Here is a 22,217-nt window from a genome sequence, read left to right as displayed (position 1 = left end):
CTGGTCTGCCGACCGCTGTTGGCAAGCGGGGTGCACTCAGCCCTTGTGAGGCTAACTGAGGATCTAATTGATTGAGAAGTAGCGGCTCCGGTCTCGTAAACTGACATACGGCCGGGAGAACCGGCCGGGGTGGCCGAGCGGTTCTAGGCGCTACAGTCTGGAACAGCGCGACTGCTACGGTTGCAGGTTCGAATCCTGCCTCGGCATAGATGTGTGTGATGTCCTTAGGTTAGTTAGGTTTAAGTAGTTCTAAGTTCTAGGGGACTGATGACCTCAGAAGCTAAGTCCCATAGTGCTCAGAGCCATTTGAACCATTTGAAAGGCTGGGAGAACCGTCTACTGAACACATGACCCTCCAAATCCGATCCAGTGAAACCTGTGGCCTGACGATGACACGGCGGCTGGTCGGCACCGTTGGGCCTTTATGGCCTATTCGAGCGGAGTTTAGTTTAGTTTTATTTACCATTATTACTTTATATTTGTTTTTAAACGTTTATGTTATCCCACTTCTCGAATCAATACCGTAAGTCAGTGGCCGCAAAATGAGTGAAATAAGACATTGGCTGCATTAATTTTATTTTTAAAGTTTTATCATGGCTGACCTTTATCGGTGCCACCATGCGCATTTACAGCTTCAAAATGTCAAAAATAAGTACCATGCAGCTGTTGTCGACTTGTAGTCACCGTGAAGCTTCTGAAATTCGCAAGAGCTGTAGGGCACCGTGAATATATTGCACTGTTTGTTGTATGCCTATAAAACTTGCACATGAATGAGAAGGGAGAGAGGAGGGTAGTGTTACTACTGTAACGGTCGGAGCTAATTCGGTCATCAGCGGCTCGGACGTGATTGCTATCCACTGGCGTGTCTCTTGGGACGACGTATCTAGTAGGCTTAACTATTAAAATTTGACATTTTAGTGCCAGGTAAGAGTACAGGTCATGCAAAAATAGATCCCCCTCAGTCGAACGCCAGCGTAGGACGTGTTGCCATCGAGTCAGGTGCACAGCTCGGCTAGTAAAAATATTCAGGCAGAACGCAATCGAAGTTGAAGATGCTGCCAGTGCAAAACAAGTTAAAGAACAAAATTCCTCATAGTCAAACACGCCAAGTGGTTACAAATACCTACCATTTTATGGAGAACGAAGTTGTGCTAGGCGGTCCATTGAAACTAAAATCCACATTGATACGAGTGGCCAGAGCAACAGGTGTATCGTTTACTTCCCTTCAGCAAATCAAGAGAGAACTGGAAAGATTTCACGCAATTGAATCTTTGGCAGTTTCAATGTAGGGAATTTTAATTATCAAGTCGTTCTCTATGTGGTGAATAATTTGTACATTTCTCTCTTAAAAGGGAATTTACAAAAGCTACACAGTGTGATAAATTTTGAAGAAAGTATGAACATACTTCCTGAAATCCTTCGCTCTCTAGATCTTAGACCGAATTAGATGGCGAATAACCGAAAAATTCTTCAGCAAGAAAGTAGCATCATGGCAAAACGAATTGCTTACTTAAAAAGAATCTGAGAGTATAGACTTGAATGTAATACTATTGTCTATATGGACGAGACATATGTTGACACTTGTTACACTGGACCGTATGGATGGAATGGCAAATCACTACAGGACCTGTTGAAACCTGTTACGAAACGAAAGCAGAATTATCATCATCCATGCTGGCTGGGAGGATGGTTTTGTATCGAATGCCTGCGTAAAGTTTAAAGCTGCCCAAAGAGCAAGAGATTATTACAGCGACATAGACAATTATGAAAAGTGGCTAAGGGATTGATTAATACTTATTGTACTGACTCTTACTCACCTCGTTATGCATATCGGCCCTTACCACAGTAAGTAAAACAACAGTACTCCAACATTGAACTCTGCGAGGAAAGAAATGACATTCTGGTTAACAGAAAAGAGAATTCCGATTCACAAGGACAAGCTGAAACCCCAGTTGCAGTCACTGATCAAAATGGACAGGCCAGGCCGCATCATTATAAAGTAGACAGTACTTTAGCCGAATATGGTCACGCAGTGCTGCAACTTCCTCCGTCTCACCCAGAATTCAGTCCTGTAGTGGTGATATGGGCAAGAGTGAAGAACAGCGTTTCTAAATGTGACAGTCAGATTGGACACAATACCAAAACCTATAGCTGGAAAAATTGATTCAATAACAAAAGAAAAATGGAAGAAACGCTACGAGAACGCAAAGAAAATGAAAGATCATTCTGTTCCAAGTGAAGGTTAGTGGACCAAACTTTGGAGACGATCATAAACGTAGGAAAAGGTAATAGTGATAGTCATAGTGATGGAAGCAATACTGATTCCGCTAGTGAAAATGAAAGTGAATCAAGTGACACTGCCAAAGTAAGTTAAACAGAATCGTAGGTAGAATAATTTCTAAATGTGTTTCGTGTGTGGAAATAGTGATAGTGAAAGATCCACAGTATTTTGTCAAATGATGGACTGCATTATTTGTAATGTAAAAAGTTTTTGATGGTGTTTAGCCACGATCATTCCATCCTTTTTAAAAGAATAAACCGCCATTTGACTGTGTATTATTATATTAACTTTTGTACTATTCAGATTTGGGCTTATATGTCATTATCAAGTACAATGCTAGACGCTGTTAGACCATTATTAAGCCATGTTTTGTAAGGCAGTCCAAAGCAGGTAAACAAGGATAACACATTGTTAGTCTTGTTTACCTGCTTTGAACTGCCTTAACAGATATGACTTAACAAAAGTCGAACAACTTTTAGCATTGTACTTGAGAATGGCATAGAGGCCTTGCTTACCTCCCTTGGACTGCCTTAACAGACATGACTTAACAATGGTCTAATAACTTTTAGCATTGTATTTGATAATGGCATAAAGGAAGAAGGCTGGATAATACAAAAGATTAATAAATAATAAATAGTCAAATGGGGCATTACTCTTTTAAAAAGTATTTGTCATGTGCAATTGTGTCTGCAATTATTCTAAAGATCTGCGAACGTCTTGTTAACAGTGAAGCTACTACTTACCACCAAACAGTACATTTCATATGGCTATGCTTATGAAATAAACCCACTTCTGTCACGTACACTCGAGCCGCCACTAACCCCTTCGCTCGTCCCCTACACAGAAATAATCTGCACCAATTGCCTTTCCCCTCCTGCGCATAAGAATGCCATCATGTTTTTGCATGAAGTGTGCAGTGAAACACATAGAACCGAACTAAATAATATACTTACTAACACAGGATTTGAAATATTCTTAACTTATCCCAATGGTTTCATTCCAAGGTAGCTTAAGACACTTGCCATCTGCAAATATGTGCTCAGACTTCAATGAAGCGTAGCAAATAGAAATTTTTAAAATATGTGGAAGTTAATTGGTGTTTATTTTGAAGGTATCTTCCTGAGTCACCACGATGGCTGATAAATAAAGGGCACACAGAAGAGGCTTTCAAGGTCCTGGAACGTATAGCGCGCACAAACGGTAAAACTTTGTCTCCTGACATCAAGAAAAAGATTAATTTTCTGTCTCAACAAAGAACTGTAAACATGGGGATTGGAACCATCATAACCAACAAGAACCTCCTGAAAAATACGATTTTACTTGTGCTCAGCAGGTGAGTGGAGCAAAATTTTAAGTTCATTAGTTTGTAATGCATTGCAATTAGATTAGACTGATGATAGAGCATTCTTTCTTATTATCCTTTCGAAAATTAAATAATTTCTGTTAATAACACAACTAAGAGGGTCTTTCAATAAATAATGCCCCACAATTTCTTTCTCAGAGCGTTTTTATTCACAAGAGATGGAATTTGGTAACAATATTGGCCAGTATTTCTTTTTTTTTACATGGTCTACATCATGTTCTACGGGCTTGCACCAGGGATGTATTCTTTGTTGGTTAAAGCTCTAGTCTTGTGCTCGTAGCCATATTTTCACGCCATGAATAGCACTCTATTTTCTTCAAAGTGTGTCCCACACAGATAATCTTAAGTGGTTCAAAATGATGGACGTCCGATGCGCTATATCTGAGCAATAGGGTGAATGAGGCAACGACATCCGAATTACACAATGTGTTGTCGGTTCTGTGACTTGTATGTGGCTGTCCATTATCGAGTTGGAGCAAGATTTATTGCCGGCCGGTGTGGCCGCACGGTTCTAGGCGATTCAGTCTGGAACCACGCGACCGCTACGGCCACAGGTTCGAATCCTGCCTCGGGCATGGATGTGTGTGATGTCCTTAGGTTAGTTAGGTTTAAGTAGTTCTAAGTTCTACGGGACTGATGACCTCAGATATTAAGTCCCATAGTGCTCAGAGCCATTTGAACCATTTTTGAACCAAGATTTATTTTGGATCCTTGCAGACACAACACGGTTGTTCTTGAGTTCGTTCACAGCCTTGGCATATGCCTATGATTTATCGAGTGTCCCTTTTGTCAACAGATCCACGAGACCGACGACTTTTCTTTTCCAAAAGACTGCTGCGGAGGGAGCTACCTTGAATTTCTTCTTTTTTGGTTATCCAAGATGTTGCAAATTTTGCAACTTCTTTCTTGTTTCCAGCTCAATGTGATGTTTCATCGACTGTAACGATTTGTCACAGAAAGGTCTTTGCATAGGCCTCAAACTAGCGCACCAGTTCAGATGAAACAGCTTTCCTCTTAATCTTGTGATCTGTTATGAGCATTCGTGGAATTCACGCTGAGCACACTGTAGAACATCATAGGGTCTTACAATGCTCTTCGAATGCTGTAGAACCAGCTGTCGAGTTGTTATGCTCCTACCTGCCTGATTAAAAAGATTAACGGCATCCGATCGATTCACCACGTTGGAAACAGTAGCCGTGACAGGTCGTCCCGAACGTGGCTGATCATGGAGCTCAGTTTTAGCACTTCTTGACGCTTTAACACTTTTACCCATCGAACAACCGCATGCCTATCAACTGGATCATTACCACACACTGCCCACGAAAGTTACGGATGTTCACCACCGTTTTTATTTCCGCAACAATGAACTTAATTGCAGCACGTTGTTTAGAACGAGTGTCTTGGGCAGATGTCATTCTCACAGTTCAATGTGGTCCTGCCATCTGTTAGAGTTATTTTAAATTTTACACGCATGCAAAAAAATATCTAATTTGAAACAAAAAAAGGAAAAAATAGGAGCAGTATTTATTGAATAACCCTCAGCTTCATGTGTTAGTATTCTGCCCAAATGTAGGTTATCACGGAGTAACTCTACACGTTCTCCTGTCTTGAGCCATCCTCGTCAGGTTCGCGTAATTTCCGCTTCCCTTAATGTCATTTTTTGTGTCCTCCCGCAAGCTAGTCGTGCCAAGCGTCTGTTAGTATGTACTTCTGTCTTAACGAATTTTCCATCTATTATTTTTGCTTCCTCTGCTTCACCTTATCCTTTCCAAAACACTTTCTTTGCTCACTATTTCTAACGAGCTTATTATCTACAATCTCCCTCACATACAAATCTCAGCTGCTTCTATCCTTTTTTTCATTCTTTCATCCCAGAATCCATGTTTTTGCCCGATAAAGTGACACATTCCAGACAAAACACTTGGCGAACCTTTTCTGCAGACTTTTATCCGCTTGGCACATTATAATCTCCTTTTCCAATCTAATGTCTCATTCGCTATAAAAATGTGAGCTTTCACTTTCTGCTAACTTCTCAGTTCTTTAGTGAAAATATTTCCAAGATATTTAAAAGCTCTTACTGGGCTAGTAATAACTTGTCCTATCATAATATTTGTCTGTATCGTTCCTGTGCCGATTATCATATTCTTTGGTTTTTCGGTAGTGTTTCTCATCCTTTATGATATATAAATTTCAATCACATCTTTTAGCATTTTATTTAAATTCAGTTCATTTTCAGTCACTAATACCACGTCATAATCTAGTTTTACCCTTTATATTCTCTTCCAACCAATATATACTCCTCTTTTTGGAACTTAGACTTTCGTAATATCTCTTACAAATAGCAAAGGGGAGAGGTAACAATAACTGTCTAACGGCCCTTCCAATACTGCTTACTTCCGACAGTTTTTTTCGAGCCCTTACTCTTACTTGCTGTTGTAAATATTCGTCCTGTAACAATCGTCTCTCCTTCCAGTATACTCCATTATTCATCAAAATCAGCTTGTTCCATTTAACTCCGTTGAAAGCTTTCTCCAAAACAATAAAAACAACACCTTCCCCCTATGGACTTACAAGGCCTATAACATCTCATATTCCTTTCCCTCTTCTAAATCTGAAGTGTTTCCCCCAAGTTCATGTAGGTATCCAACTTGCCATTTAGCCCTCTCAGCTTGGAGTATTTAAATAACGACCTATAATGCACCAATCTCTTGCTCTCACAAAAAACTGCCTTTTCCATCAGGTAGAAACAATTTTTCGACAGCCGATCTTTGTTTTAGTTACGGTGCTGAGACAGACTGATTAAGTTCTGCAATATGGAAGCAGAAGAATCTCCGATTTCTTGAATTACTACAAGTAATTGAAAACGAAAATACAAATTTTCTTGGTAGAAGTAGGATGTAATCTACCACAGACTTACATTTTGTGTCCAGAATCAATAAAGTGTTGAACGATGGGGAAAACATGATGGTTATGTCCGTCCAGCAACAATAACACACTACTCACAGTAGGGGCTCTGCTTTTAGAACACAACTTCATGCTAAGTCACAACGTAGAAATTAGTTCATACTTACCGACTTAGCCATACGTCAGTAAACTGTGACAGTACTGAGCAAGTTGTGACAAGTCCTATCTTGCTGAAACATACGAGTAACACATGGTCTCAAAGCTTTGTGTATCTACTGATATGCTTAGGCAAGCAAGATGCAATGCAGCATCAAATGCACATGTTGCAGCTTTGTTTCTATGCTGTCATCAAGTTTCTATTCCACATTTCAAGGAATAGGAAACAAAAGCTTGAAGAGGTGCAGATTGAAGAAACCCAGACGGATCTCTTGCCTCCCTTCACTTCTGTGCTACATGGTTTCATTGGCTGGTAATACCCATAGTTCTGAGGTAAAAAATTAATTGACAATGTTGAACTCATGGCCAGAAACAGATGACAAGCTGAGCTATCATTTATGAGCTGATAAGAGATATATGGTCAGCCACTGGGCTAGCTGGGAGACAGGATTAGAGATGTGCTTGACAGAATGGCATCTCACGTGTCAGTTCACGACGCATCATCCATTTGTCAAGATGATATCGTAATACTGGACCTGTACTTTTAATTCGACATCTAATTTCAACTCTACTCTGAAATCAGGTTCAATCTCCCACCATCTTTTCCCAAGATCCAGACTGCTGTTCGATACGGAAAATCCCAAACAATAATAAGGTGAGCTGTTCCCAAATCAGCGAAATGTACTTTCAACTCACGGAAAGTTCTCCTATGCCACTTCCCACTCTGAAATCGGGTCTTTCATTTTAATATGTTTCACAGCCATCATAAACTTCAAACAGTAATCGATGTTTCCTGAAACTTATCTTCAATAGTCTTTATTTTATTATCATGTGAATTATTGCTTGCCAATTTCAAAGCTGGTAAGAAAACTAATCAGTCCAACAATTCATTCAGAATGTTACTGTCAACGAAATCGATATATAATGGTGATAACTGGAGAGTGTCTTCTAGTCGCGAACGTCAAGTGCATGCTCATTCTCTCCCTCACTGATATTTATGTCGTCATCATGATTCGCCATCACTTTTATCTAAATCAGACTTAGTGATATTGGTATATTTATATCCGTTGTAGTAGAAGTAGTTTTTTTTTTGGTACAGGGTTACCCCTGAGAATTTTAACCTATTTTTGTATTTCTGAAGATCGTATAATCTGCAGCTCGTTCTAAAAAGTTTAGTTTTAAACAATAGATTGTGCTATCTCCTCATTCCCGATCACCATTTGTAAATGCTAAAATTTGGTTGCCTACTTTCTTGCCGCAGTGATAACGTCGGTTCCCGTCAGATCACCGAAGTTAAGAGCTGTCGGACTGGGCTAGCTCTTGGATGAGTGACCATCCGTTCTGCCGAGTGCTGTTGGCAAGCGGAGTGCACTCAGCCCTTTTGAGGCAAACTGAGGAACTACTTGATTCAGAAGTAGCGGCTCCTGCCTCGTAAACTGACATACGACCGGGAGAGTCGTATGCTGACCACATACCCCTTCATATCCGCATCCAGTGACGCCTGTGGGCTGAGGATGACACGGTGGCCGGTCCGGTCGGTACCATTGGGCCTTCCAAGGCCTTTGCGGATGGAGTTTATTTGTATTTTAGTTTTTTAAATGCTTAAATTTTTCCCTTTGGACATGTACCTGTGAATCACCAACCATCCACACTCTTGCCATCGGATCAAATCTAATAGTGTATACAATACACTGCATTACCTATTTATCTACTAAAACATTATGTTTGTCAATTTATCCAGTGCCTCTCTCATAATTTTATTTCATCACTCTTTCTCATTTCCGTCATCATATACCTCATTCTATTCATCATCTTCTTCTGCTGCTTTCATCAATGCATTGTTTTCTTTAGCTTCAGCTTCTTTCTCGTAGTCTGTCTTTTCTCCTTCAAAATAGCTGTCCTTCTTTAATAAATCTCCGTATCGGTTGAGAAAAGGTCTAAATATCACTTCCAGTACAGACTCAAGATTCAGCCTAAATTTTTTTGCAGTAACGCCAGTTCCGTGTCGAGATTTCGTTTATATTTCAGCTCCTAACTTCTGACATGAACTTTTTGTCCAGTGTAACTGAGAGATATGTTGACACAACGCTCGTTCAATATCTGAACTGATAACAACCAAATGTCGCAGTTTATACCCAATAGAGAACTGCTCAAATTTATCGTTTGATGTCCAGTGAAATATAGTTATCTAAACTAATATGACACTGCCCATTATTTAATTCATCATCATTGCTTTTAACTTGATAAACTATATGCACTCTCACTCCATGTCTGTTTGCACATTTCGAGCATAGAATGTCATATGATTGGTATACACAGCCACAAACTGCATTCATCTTGTTGGCAAAGAATATTTACGTTAGCACTGCCTTTAATTAACTGTGTCAATAATTTGCTATATCTTTGACACCGATAAATGATATGTGCACATACTGGTGATCTGTAGAGAAGTATGCCCTCATAGCATGCTTGTCGCAATCAATATTGTTGAAAATAAAAATCTCTTCTCACTTGAAAATATGAAATCATACAGTTCTTCAGACACTTTACATAGAAATGTATTCTTACATTACTGAGGGGATTTGGATTATATATAGACCATTTTCGTGAAGGAGAAGGTCAATAATCACATGCGTCTTTCCACAGTTAAAACAACCAAAAATTCTATCTGGAAATAGATTTCCATATTCCTTGCGATTATGTGTTTAAAACCTGCTTTCATCGGTAATATGTCTGATGGAAAGTAGAAGTGCACAGTTCTTGAATCACATCTTCAAACAAACTAAGGATTCTTCCATATTGCAGCAACTAATGCACAAAAGCATTGTCTACGTTCTGGTACATTATTCTTGATATGAAATTAGAGCTATGGACAAGAAGAAGAAGGTGCAAGGTGGATCCATCCTTAATCGTGTGATTAACAGTTTATCCATAGGACTTCTTAAACATACTGCAGCCAGCAACAACGTTGACGGAACGAACGCAGCCCATTAATTGCAGGATTTAAGGAACTTGGCATCACTTATGCAGTACAACCAGACAGTTTGTCAGACAGGCATTAAGGACAACAGATTTTGGCCGACGGACATGGCGTAGATTAAAGGCAAAATACGGTAAGCTCAGGAAAAGCTAAGTGCTTTAGCAGTAACTTGTGTGATGAAAGCTAAAATGAAAGTGGTAACGGGTTGAAGAAGGCGGAGAGCAAGAAAAGAAAGAAGGAGAAGGAGAAGAAGAAGTGACGCATAGCAGCTGTGACATTTCGTGAAATTATTTTACAGTTTCCTCAAAGCAAAATCACTCTGCAGGGAACATATATTATCCATCCCAAAAGTAGCTGGAGTGTTACTTCTCACTCCAATATTTGCTGCACAATTAGCACTTTGAGGATCATCTGGTGGTGTGATGGGGATTGCTGAGGTACTCCATTATGTGAAACCCTTTTGCAAACAGATGAATAAAAAACAAAGACGTAATCATGTAGTGTAAGCAGTAGCTATTTGTGAATGAAGTGGTTTATTTCCTCGACCAACTATGAATAATAGTTCGTAACTGACAAAAATGTTCTGTTTAGACAGTCTTCCAATCAGAGGATTTATTAATATTGTCTTAGAGTATTATGATGAAAAACTGGAAACACCACCTTTTCGGGATGTGTTTATTAGAGATACTTTAACCACAATGCCTAAAAGATACAAGAGGGTGATTGCCAACTTCCATACAGAAAATGAAGCTGGTTCACATTGGGTATCTTACAAGAAGAAGCATGATGTATTTATATCGGATAGCTTCGACCATTTACCACCTCCAACAGAAATAATGTCATATTCCAAAAACTAAGCAATGAAGTACAACCGCAGTGGCTTTCAGTCACCTAAAAGTCGGAGCTATGGACGCTATTATTTAACGGTTCTGAACTCTAGATAAATCAGCGAATCTTAAAACTTATTGACAGACTCTCAGAGGGAGTCATCGAGCATGGTATAACGTTTAGCCTGTCTGGTAAAAACTCGATTATGACTCTTGTTTTTACCCCTAAACTAAATTATCCTCGGCGCACGTACGAAATTTCTTTGTTAAATTTATTTACCTACAATTCTATACTGAATATTATATCGAGAAACAATAACTTCTACCTTTATTATCAGATAGGTGCTCAGGAAATCTGGACAGAGTGTAAAAACGTGAAACTTACGAACTCGATGACACTATTTTCGCCATGTTGAGGCACATAGAGCACAAAACCGTCGAGAATGACTACGTACATATCTCAGAAACAACGAAAAGAATCCGTGCCAAACTGAACATCACACATACTAAAATTCTAAAATGATCAGCAGTACATTCATTGACTTTAATGTACATGACAATATATGCAGAAGTTTAGGTCTTGGGAGACATGAGCTGTAAAAGGAACCTTAAAGACAGAAATACTCCCACTACATATTCAGAATGTTAATTTTCTATGCAGTTACTGAAGGTCTTCTTGAGGTTCATTCCACAGTGCTGCTTCTAAACACATGTTATCTAAGCACTGACCTGCAATAGCACCTGGATATAAAATTGTGGAATCACTATATCCATTTATGTGCCAGTTACGATATGATACGTCTCAGTATTAAGTATATCAATTAGATATCAAGACGGAAAACTTGGGGATTTCGATGGTGAACAAATAACTGATAGACTACATGTAAGGAAACGTGATGGGAATCGTATACGCTCGCCGTGAGCATGTACTGATTCGCAACAGACAAGACAGTAAATGTAATATCTCAGATAGTGCAGACACCAAGACGGAAATTGAGCTCGAAAAAATGTACCAGGAAATTCCAGAAACGAATGTGCGAGAAAGAGCAGATATCATTGTGGAACATCTTAAGAAATGATCTAAGCCTCACTCGAGCATTCCCTCATTGTGATTTAATAGAATGTGTTCCATAAGGAATTAGGAGATATACATGGCAAATTAAACTGAATACAACCGTCCAACCAGCGTTTCGGACAAACAGAAGTCTGATTTCCTGTGAATGCAGCATATACAGTGAAGTAGACATAACAGAATTGAAGTTATATCTGAATCTATCTAAAAAAGTTCAATAGATGAATTTTTAAATATGAAGAAGTAACTGCAAAAACTTAATTATTTTGAGTAAAGAAAACTTACGTTATAGTGACACTTTCCACATCATTATGAAATGTCATATTCATGATCTAGGGAACAAGGAATAATGTATGTATGAATTAGTCATTCGATTGTAGCAGAAAGAATACTGAGTAAGCGTTTTAAATTTAGTCACTGTATTACAGATAGAGAGTACTAAGGAGAAGTTCCGCTCATGGGTCTTACAGTGTTTCTGAAGGGCCCCATACATTTTGGTCACATCAACACGAAGGAAGACTGAAATCGTCCGTCAGAGAAAACTGAAATGCAGATACCTACACAGTTCCCAAAAAAACACCACAGAATACTGCCTGTTTATTCAAGATTCAGTTATAGAAATTATATCAGCAACTAACTGGGTGACAAGGGGTATTCATACATCGGAGATTTAATTCAGTACATATGAATTCCTAAACAAGAAGTGACGTCATGATCATGTGGCTGGAAGTGTGACCATCTTGGATATTTGGACTATACGATAATGTTGAGAGTCACAACTGTTAGGCACTCTGTAACTCTCGTTACACATCTTGCTCAAAGTAAGGGGATGAAAATTTCTCTCATACTTAGGAAGGGCGTTGGATTGTGTGAGATTACTCATTGCCAAGTTTTCTTTTTTCTACACAAAAATTCGCAGTCCTCTTTCATTACTGAGAATTACAGTGATAACGTACTTGTCGAATTTCGACACCTCATTATGACAAACGTCTGGTTACTGAAGAGGGCAGCAGCCTTTTCACAGTTCCAGAGACAGTCTGGACGACTGACTGATATCGCCTGCTAACATAAAGCAAATCGACGCTGCTTTGCTAGTACTACGAACAGCTGAAAACAAGGAGATATTAAAGACATAATTTTTGCCGAGGGCATGATGGTGGCATCCTCTTGGGTGAAATATTCCGGAGGCATACAAGTTCCCAGTTCGAATATCCGGGTGGGGACTACTCAAGAGGATGTCGTCATCAGGAGAGTGGTACCTGGCGTTCTACGGATCGAAACGTAGAATATTAGATCCGTTAATCAGTGAGGTAGGTTAGAAAATATAAAAAGGGAAACGGATAGGTTGAAATTAAATATCTTGGGAATTAGTGAAGTTCAGTGGCAGGAGTAGCAGGACTTCTCGTCAGGTGAGTACAGGGTTATAAATAGGAAATCAAATAGGGGTAATGCAGGAGTATGTTTAGTAATGAATAAGAAGATACGGACAAGCTTATATGAAGGATATTGTAACCTTCACAACAGAAAAATATAAATATGTATGATATTCACATTTAGCGTAACTACCTAACAGTGAAAATATGTATAGCATTGACATTTAGTGTAACCTCCCAACAGATAAAATAATTATACAATTATATCAGTCACATTCAGCGTAACCTCCCAATAAATGAATTCCGTAACCTACCAATAATACAATGTGACTAACCTCTCAATAAAATTGTCGCTCACTTATAACCTTTCAATAATGACTGTGAATTTAAACTGGTAAATTTTGGACGTCAGCAGCGCTGCGTCATGGCCTTGAAAGATCATACTGAATAAATTGAAAATTCTTACCCCAATGAAGTCGCCGGATAACGCATATATATATATATCTGCTCTTATAATAAATTTTTCTGGCACAGCCCAGTGCAATGCAGGCCGATAGATTTGTCATGTATAAAAGGAAAGAACTTTACAATAATCGGGATGACCATGGATTGGAGAAATTAGTAAATTCTTTAGGTTGAGATGAATGTATGTCAAAAGTTAATTTTTATAAAAAAGATTATTATTAAGAGATTTTTTTAAACATTTACATGGGACTTGATATAACAATACTACACATGCGCGAGGCTGTTTTTACCTTATATTATATCGCTCAGACTCCGCCATAGCTCCCCACGACCGGCCCAGCCATCTTCATACACACGACTGCTCGCTACTAGCACTACAACTGCTACACAGTTCCTACTGCTGTCAACACTGCTCTCCGGTCTGAGATTCTCTTATAGCTTACATATCGCAGGCAGCGTGTGAGCAATCCATCGAAATTACATCTGCTCGAATGCGCTAGCAACAAATTCCTTAATCATGGACCTCTTACAATATAGTGAACGCATTATCGTTGCCAGTACAGACTCGAAGCCCGCACCAATGACAGTAGTATCAGTTTATATGCCAAATAGCCCCACAGATTATGAAGAATGTTTGATGATATAAAAGAGACTTTTCATGTAGTTAATGGAGATGAAAATTTGTGATGGGGGACTGGAATTCGAAGTAGGAAACGAAAGATAAGGAAAAATAGTAGGTGAATATCGAATAGGGGAAAGGAATGAAAGAGGAAGGCACCTGGTAGAGTTTTGCAGAGAGCATGATTTAATCATCGCTAACACTTGGTTTAAAAATATTGAAAGAAGGTTCTCTACATAGAAAACACCTGGAGGCACCGGAAGGTTTCAGACTGATTAGATAATGATAAGACAGAAATTTCGGAACTAGATTTTAAATTGTTAGACATTTCCAGTGGCAGATGTGGACTATGAACACAATTTATTAGTTAGGAACGTTGGATTCAAGCTGAAGGACGGCAACTGAGCCCAAAATTCCACTATGATAATTTAAAAAATTAGATTGACAAGAAATGCCTGTAGGACATATTTAAGGATTTAGAAGCATATTTCACTAAGGGGGATATAGATACTACCTACAGGAAAATTAAAGAGGCCTTAGGTGGAAATAGAAGCAGCTGAACAATACGAAGGGGTCATATGGAAAACCCGTCCTAAGCGAATAAGAGTAAGCTGAAAGGAGGAAGGAGTGTGTAGAAGGTCTACAGAAGGGAATGGAAATCAAAAGCAATATTATAAAAATGGAAGAGGAAATACATGAAGATGATATAGGAGATACGATTCTGCGAGATTAGGCCTCGGGAATTCCACCAGAATTACTGATAGCGTGGGTTAGCCCTGACATAACTCTTACATTGGTGTGCAGGATGTATAGGACAGGCGAAATACCTTCAGACTTCAAGATGAATTAATAATTCTAATTCCAAAGAAAGCAGTTGCTGTAAAGGGGAGAAAATTACCGAACTATCAGTTTAGTAAGTCATGGTTTCATAACACTAACACGAAATTTTCATGTAAAAGTGAAAAAACTTGCAGAGTCATACCTTGGGGAAGATCAGTTTGGATTCCGGAGAAAGGCAGGAATACGTGAGGCAATGCTCACCCTACGACTTATAAGACAGATTAAGGAAAGGCAAACCTACGTTTGTAGCATTTGTAGACTAAGAGCAAACTTTTGACAATATTGACTGGAAACCAGACGGCAATTGTAATAGTCGACAGGCACGAAAGGGAAGCGCCGATTGAGAAGAGAATGAGACAAGGATCGCAGCCTATCACTGACATTTTTCATCCTTTACTTTGAGTAAGAAATAACGGAAACAAAACCAAGATTTGGAGTAGGTTCAGGGAGATTGAACGAAAACTTTGAGGTTTGCTGATGACTTTGTAATTCTGTCAGAGATAGTAAATGATTTGGAAGAGCAGTTGAACGGAATTGGCAGTGCCTTGAAAGGAGAGTATAAAATGAAAATCAACGAAAGAGCAAACGAAGGATAATGGAATGTAATCGAATTAAATCAAGTGATGCTGAAGGAATTAGATTGAAAAACGAGGCACTGAAAACAGTAGATGACTTTTCAAATATGACAACAAAATGACTAACGACGGAAGGACATAAAATGTGGACTGGTAATGGCAAGAAAAGCGTTTATGAAGAGGAGAAATTTGTTAACGCTGAATATAGAATAAGTGTTAGGTAGTCTTTTCTGAAGGTATTAGTATGCAGTGTAGCTGTATATGGACGATAAACAGTTGAGACAAGAAGAGAATAGAAGCTTTTGAAAAGTGGTGCTACAGAAGAATGCTGAAGATTAAATGGGTGGATTACCTAACTAATGAGGAAGTACTGAACAGAACTGGGGAGGCAACGAATTTGAGGTACAAAATGATTAAAAGAAGGATCTGGTTGACAGGGTTACGGACATGTTACCACAAAATGACATGACAATATTGAGGACGAGGGCTGCCACTCACTTCTTGTACTTCGATTGAAATTTTTTTGTCGTATAAGAACCAATGACTGCTGACTTAAATGTGAAGTTGTTGGATCAGAGGTGACTTGAGTGTTTCTCATTTGATGCTAATGAGCGGAATGAAAGAAATGTAATGTTTCTTAACGCCAGTGACATTTTTACTGAACAGTAAAAGAAATGTAGAATTTTTATAGCGAAATCTATATCATGACGGCATTGACAGGAAAGCAAATTTTTGTAGGACAACGAGACAAAAGTAATGTTTTATAATAAAATTTATAACTAGACTAGTTTTGATTGTTTTTTTTTTGCTCTGTAATATTTTATATAAAGAAACACTTTATTGTTGATACCGCATTGTAATGAGAACTACCTCTTGTTACCGCCTTCTTTGCAACTAGCATGAAAGCTCAAACAAATGAGAAACTACATTGCCGTACTCAAAGTTTATCCGAGGTAAGTGGTTGTTGCTCAAGGATTTTGTGACATTCATCAAACTGATTTGGCTAGCCTGATTGCAGATTCCAAAGAAAACTCGTGCTGTAAATATCTGTTAACAGTTATTAACGTAGTGCAAGCTACCAGTATTTTCCAAAAAATCGAGTGGAAACTGTGCTTTTACAAGCCATCATATCTCAGGTCCTGTACCATTTGTGTAGGCCTGCCTACTGGACAAATGAGCATACTGTGGCTTTCCTACAGTACAGGGTCAAAATTTAAACATTTCATACTTCCTACACCCCAGACGTATTGAGCAAATTAGTTGATTCTTTTACATCAGGTGTGGTCTTCGATGACTTATAAATACACCGTTTGCTCATTGGCGATTCGTCAGAAAACACCTAAAACGATTATTTTTCGGTACCAAAATACCGATTGTAGGGATGGCTACTTCTACAATTTCTTTACATGGTAAGTTATCGACATTTTTACCATAATTTCTTAAGATGAAGCTCTAACCGAGCCGTGAAACATTTTTTGATATGACTGTCCGTTGGCGAGGTCTAGAGGTTCAAAGTTAGCGTGTGTATGTACACTCTTTGACATAAAACTTGACCGGCGGCCGGCCGCTTCAGAGGCTAAGTCCGCGCCGATCGCGACATGGGACAAAAAAACTGGCCAACTCGCTAATTCTCTAAGTCCGGTTATCTGCACAATCTGGCAACACTGTAGACTGCGGCACTTCCTGGAGGAAAACTTGTCCCACGATAGAGAAACTCTAGGCTGATTACGCCTGTGGTCTAGTGGTAGCGTGCGTTGCTTCTGTTCATAATGTCAGTGGATCGAGAGCAGCTGGCATAAAATATTTTTATAGCCTCTTCTGTCTGAATGCTGAAGACGTGAATGTAATGGTAGCGCAGATTCAATCTATATCGCTTTGTGACACACCGATATCAAAATTTTATCCAGTAACGATTTTGCGGCAGATTTCCTGCAGACTGTCCTCCTCTGGACGCCGTATGCGGCAAAGCTCCGGGATCCATTTGCTGGCTACTGGCAGCGGCCGTGGCGACAGCAGCGGCGCTGCACTCCCCCGTTCTTTATCGAAAGCGCCTGCTACCGCTCATCGCTATTGATGATTTAAAACGCTTTATTATTAAATGTTGCTCCACAGAAAATTTCTACAATTTCCATTCACGCTCAAAAGCAACGGAGACAGACGCCCTGATTAGCAGGCGGGTATTATATTACATTAATCGGCAAGAGCTGAGTATGGCCCGAAATTAATTTTATAGACTGGGACGAAATGAAACCACCTCACTACATTCGATGAATTTATAAATGCTTCATACCTCGTTTCTTTTCCTTTCAAACTCAATTATTTGTGCAACTTTTGGTCAATGTTTGGATGTTTTCGTCAAGCCAGAGTGAGCGTCTGTGGTGTAAAGTGTATTACAGTTCATGTTTCATTCCTTATGGTAAGTCTATGCCATAAACTGTGTGAATACCTTGCAATGCATGCTCTGTAGCAGTGCAGGAACACTGCACATTTGGAGTTCATGAAGTATTTATTGTTGATCGGAAGTGATAGTTAAGGTCATCAGATTTAAACCAGAAAAATTTGTCGTTTTGAAGGTTTCAGAGAACGGAAAGGAATTGCTAACGCCGGTGTTAGAAAACGTCTACAGTTAAATGCTATTGCAAAAATTTATAAGAAGGGAACATATTAATGAACATGTGCACTTCATAAACAACCTTCTGACATGTTACACCTATATGACGAACAAAGCTCAAATTTATATCGTTGACAGTCGGTTTGAATCTTTTCAGGGTCTATTTTACAGTGAAGCACCTTGGAATTTGCAAAACAGAAATCCATGATATTAACTTAATTTACTAAGTCGAAATCGGACGAAGATTGATGTTTAAAGGCATTCTTCAGATTTCGCATAAGAAATTTTTACTAGCAGTTTGCAACTCCATTAATTAAAATGGAAAATGAAAGGTTGTAGTCAGCGGCTTCTACCGTGATTCGAACTGCTATGTCTTATAGTACAAGCACTGCAACGCACAAGGGAACCTCTGAGCTAACGACACACTGGCTGCCAGAGGCGGAATATAGTCACTGCGATGTTGCCTGAGCCTCAAAACGCAACCTTAAACACACGAACAGAGGAGGTGGAGATTACTGTTTTAACGTCCCGTCGACAACGATGTCATTAGAGACGGAGCACAAGCTCGGATTAGGGAAGGATGGGGAAGGAAATCGGCCGTGCCCTTCCTAAGGAACCATCCCGGCATTTGCCTGAAGCGATTTAGGGAAATCATTGAAAACCTAAATCAGGATGGCCGGGCGCGGGATTGCACCGTCGTCCTCCCGAATGCACACACAAACAGGTGTTACTTATGTGAAGAACGCCGTTCTTGGAGTCCAGAAATTAAGTATACTTTCTAATTGTCTCATCTTGCAGTGGATTATATCGTACGAGTCTTCGATGTGGAAAACGAATGTCAAGTGAATTTAGCGAGGTAACGCCGACCTACACCCGGAAGTAAATGCACTATCAGAGTGTTGACAAATACTTGCTACGACGCTGCCATTTCTAGGCTCTCTGACGAGGCAGCTCTTCAGCGAAATGCTTGCCGTGATTCTCCGATACGGTTCTTCAGAGTGGAGACGCGCGCGCACGTTTGGTTTTTATGCGGCGTTCTCCCCTGATGGTTTCTGACGTCGCCTTGTGGGCTACGTATACATATGAGACATTCATTTATCATTAATCCAGAATCATACAAGTTTCAGCTTCCGGCGTGGAAGAAGGCTGTTGACGCCGACATTATATGATTTCAATGTAGGGAAATCAAAACGGATCATTCAATGTTTCTCATTCAACATAAAGCATGTGAGATAATTTTCTGTAACGTTCATAATCATCTAAAAATACAAACGAAGTAAAAATACACCGGAAGCTTATTCGAATTGAATATAACGCTTTGCACCTCGATGTCGAATTTGTCCACTTGCAATCTTTTGCAGCATACACATAGAATGTCATGATTACCACGAGAATGAAGAAATATGTTGGTAAGGATGGAAGCAAGAATAGACGCAGTCAACAAATATTCTATTCCTCATGGCATTCATTTCATTTGACACGTAAGAAGAGGTAAAGCGGGAATTTACTTTCGTTAACACGAAAGATATGCCGCACATATTGATAACGAGGAAGTCTGCGTCTTCATACGTTTCCTCCTTGAAATCTGTATGCTCTATTATATACTAAGTAGCCCGATCATTGTTTCAGTAATGTTACCCTCTTGTTTGACCCCGTAACGATGAACAGATTCCAAATGCATGTCTCCCTTCCTGGGTTATTTTTTGTGTTTTATTGCTTGAAATTCCTGAAGCAGACCACTGTGCCTTCCCCCCTCGTGGGTTAGGTCTCAAAACTAAACCGCTTTGTATCCAATGGCATAATTTATTCAGACAGCATCAGCATAAGACTATCAAACAAAGCCTTCCATTTACAGTTGCAGCACTCTAACCAGCACTGACCAAAGTGTAATCCACGGTCATGGTCCTAAATTACCAGCTGTCTGCTACTGTGGCAAAGTCCGTACTACACTTTCGATTCCGCAGCACCATTTTATCTGGTAACACTGTGTAGTTGCACAGTTGTGCTACCAGGTCTGTCCTCACACTGTCAACTTTATGTATCTCACTTCTCCTGTAGCGTAGATCACGAGGAGCCGAAGTAAATGAGTGTATTCTGCATGACGTAACATTCAGTATTCCCTTCTTTCATAGCCACTCTTCACGTGCATCGATACCAAATAGGAATGCGAAAACTCTTGCGAGTGAGAGAATGACAATAACAATCGTAACAAGAACAAGCAAATAATGAATGATGTTTATTCCAACGCAGAACGAGAATGGCTTTAAATATAAAAATCTGTATCTTTATCTATATCCATATCTATTGATCTTTGAGTTGGCACAATGCAAATATATTCTTAGCATTTAGTTACTGAATTTAGTTCTGTGTGTTTTCAGAGAAAAGGAAAAGTCGGTACTTCTCGCTAGTGTAATATAATGTGAACCAGCAACTACCCTTTCCTTAGAACACGACTCAAGCAGGTCCTCAAGTAGGTAGCAAGGCACTGCTGCATTCTGTTCCCTGACATTGCTCTGATGACGGTTAATGCAGATAGTTCCGATTATGAAATACAAAACGTATTGCAGGTTAGTTCCTAGGATAGTAACATTAAATTTGCGTTGTAGACGGCACATGAACGTGACGACTATCCATATTACTCATCAATATAAAAAGACAATATTTTGGGAATTTAGCAGGATTACTCAAAATGAATTCTGAAATTGGGTGACTGACTGCACAGGTGCTAAACGTCGTCAAGAGTATACGATGTCCTAATCGCATTAGGAATATGAAGATCGTCTTCGACAGCTCGCAACTTTCACATTGCTATCTCCACCCTACTCCAGACAGCCCTCGGTGGAGTTGCACTACGTTGCCGATGTTATGGAAGGCCTTCAAACCGACAACAGACCACATATTGAAAAATACAAGCGAATTCTCTTGCAGCGTAAGCTTATTGTAACTAATCTAAAAATTATTGGAGAGGAACATTGTCCTATTCAAAAAAAGTAAAATGTTACACACTGTTGACGTCAAACGGACATTATCTATGTCCTGTCTTGTGTCCTACTCATCTATAATATCAAGTGTACTATGAAAATGATTATATATAATGGATGATAGGGTAATGCATTGATACCAGATGGTGGGGGCCGACCGGTGTGGCCGTGCGGTTCTAGGCGCTTCAGTCTGGAACCGCGTGACCGCTACGGTCGCAGGTTCGAATCGTGCCTCGGGCATGGATGTGAGTGATGTCCTTAGGTTAGTTAGGTTTAAGTAGTTCTAAGTTCTAGGGGACTGATGACCTTAGAAGCTAAGTCCCATAGTGCTCAGAGCCATTTGAACCATTTGAACTATTTAACACAAAATGACATTAAAAATTAAAGTTATTCACGAGCAGCTAGTTGAGAATATGTATGAACATTAAATGACACGACGAACTGAAATAATATGACGAAGAGTTCAGCGCTCACTGGGAATAGAGCCCCACACATATCGTTGTTGACTACACACAAAGAGACGTCAGCTACCGAATTTTTCTCCACCAGCTGCTCAGAATAGCATCTTGAACTTACAGTCATCTCGCAAATAGTTCTGTGTCTCACTGGGAGTTAAAAGCGTCAGAAATCATTAGTGTTGACAACGAATGAAAATACATTAAAAATCAAAATTATTATCCACCAGCAGATAGGTGTTCTCCTGATAGAGCTTGATAATACATAATTAAATCTTTAGTGCCGGGCCAGGATTCGATCCCATTCGCGCGTAATATGTGAAGGTGTTGAGGAATCTGCAGTTTTGAACAAACAACAAATTGTAGCCGAGCTGTATTGCCACGAAGGGATCAAATTCCGCGTTAAGGGCGGTCTGAGTTGCATTCCCAGTTTAGAACCAATTTTATCGACATACAGAAGCTCAAATAAAAGATGGAATAAGTGTCCTGTGACCATACATAGCGTTTGTGTCGTCACTTGAAATAAATAACTAGTATAAGAAAGGTTACTGGTGATAGAGTATCTACATGTCACCACTCCAGACTTTACTGTGGTTCAACCTACCGTCTACGTGGTAAAGAAGGAATATCATCTTTAATGTGAATTTTCAGACCACGCAGCCATTATATCTCCTTCACTTGGTGTAGCCAGGAGAGAATGGAATCTGTCTCTCCC

General features: G+C 39.5%; 1 protein-coding gene across 1 annotated transcript in view; it reads left to right on the top strand.

The window, feature by feature from the left end:
- LOC124606137 (carcinine transporter-like) overlaps nt 1-22,217 on the top strand; it is a 146,672-nt gene that overhangs the window by 97,970 nt on the left and 26,485 nt on the right. The window contains exon 6 of the mRNA XM_047138102.1: nt 3,393-3,614. Coding sequence (XP_046994058.1) covers nt 3,393-3,614 — 222 coding nt within the window. The remainder of the gene's footprint in view (nt 1-3,392; nt 3,615-22,217) is intronic.

The sequence above is a fragment of the Schistocerca americana genome, chromosome 3 (genome assembly GCF_021461395.2).
Source record: "Schistocerca americana isolate TAMUIC-IGC-003095 chromosome 3, iqSchAmer2.1, whole genome shotgun sequence".
NCBI lineage: Eukaryota > Metazoa > Arthropoda > Insecta > Orthoptera > Acrididae > Schistocerca > Schistocerca americana.
Note: the sequence above shows the minus strand (reverse complement) of the source record. Positions and strands in the feature narration are given on the sequence as shown.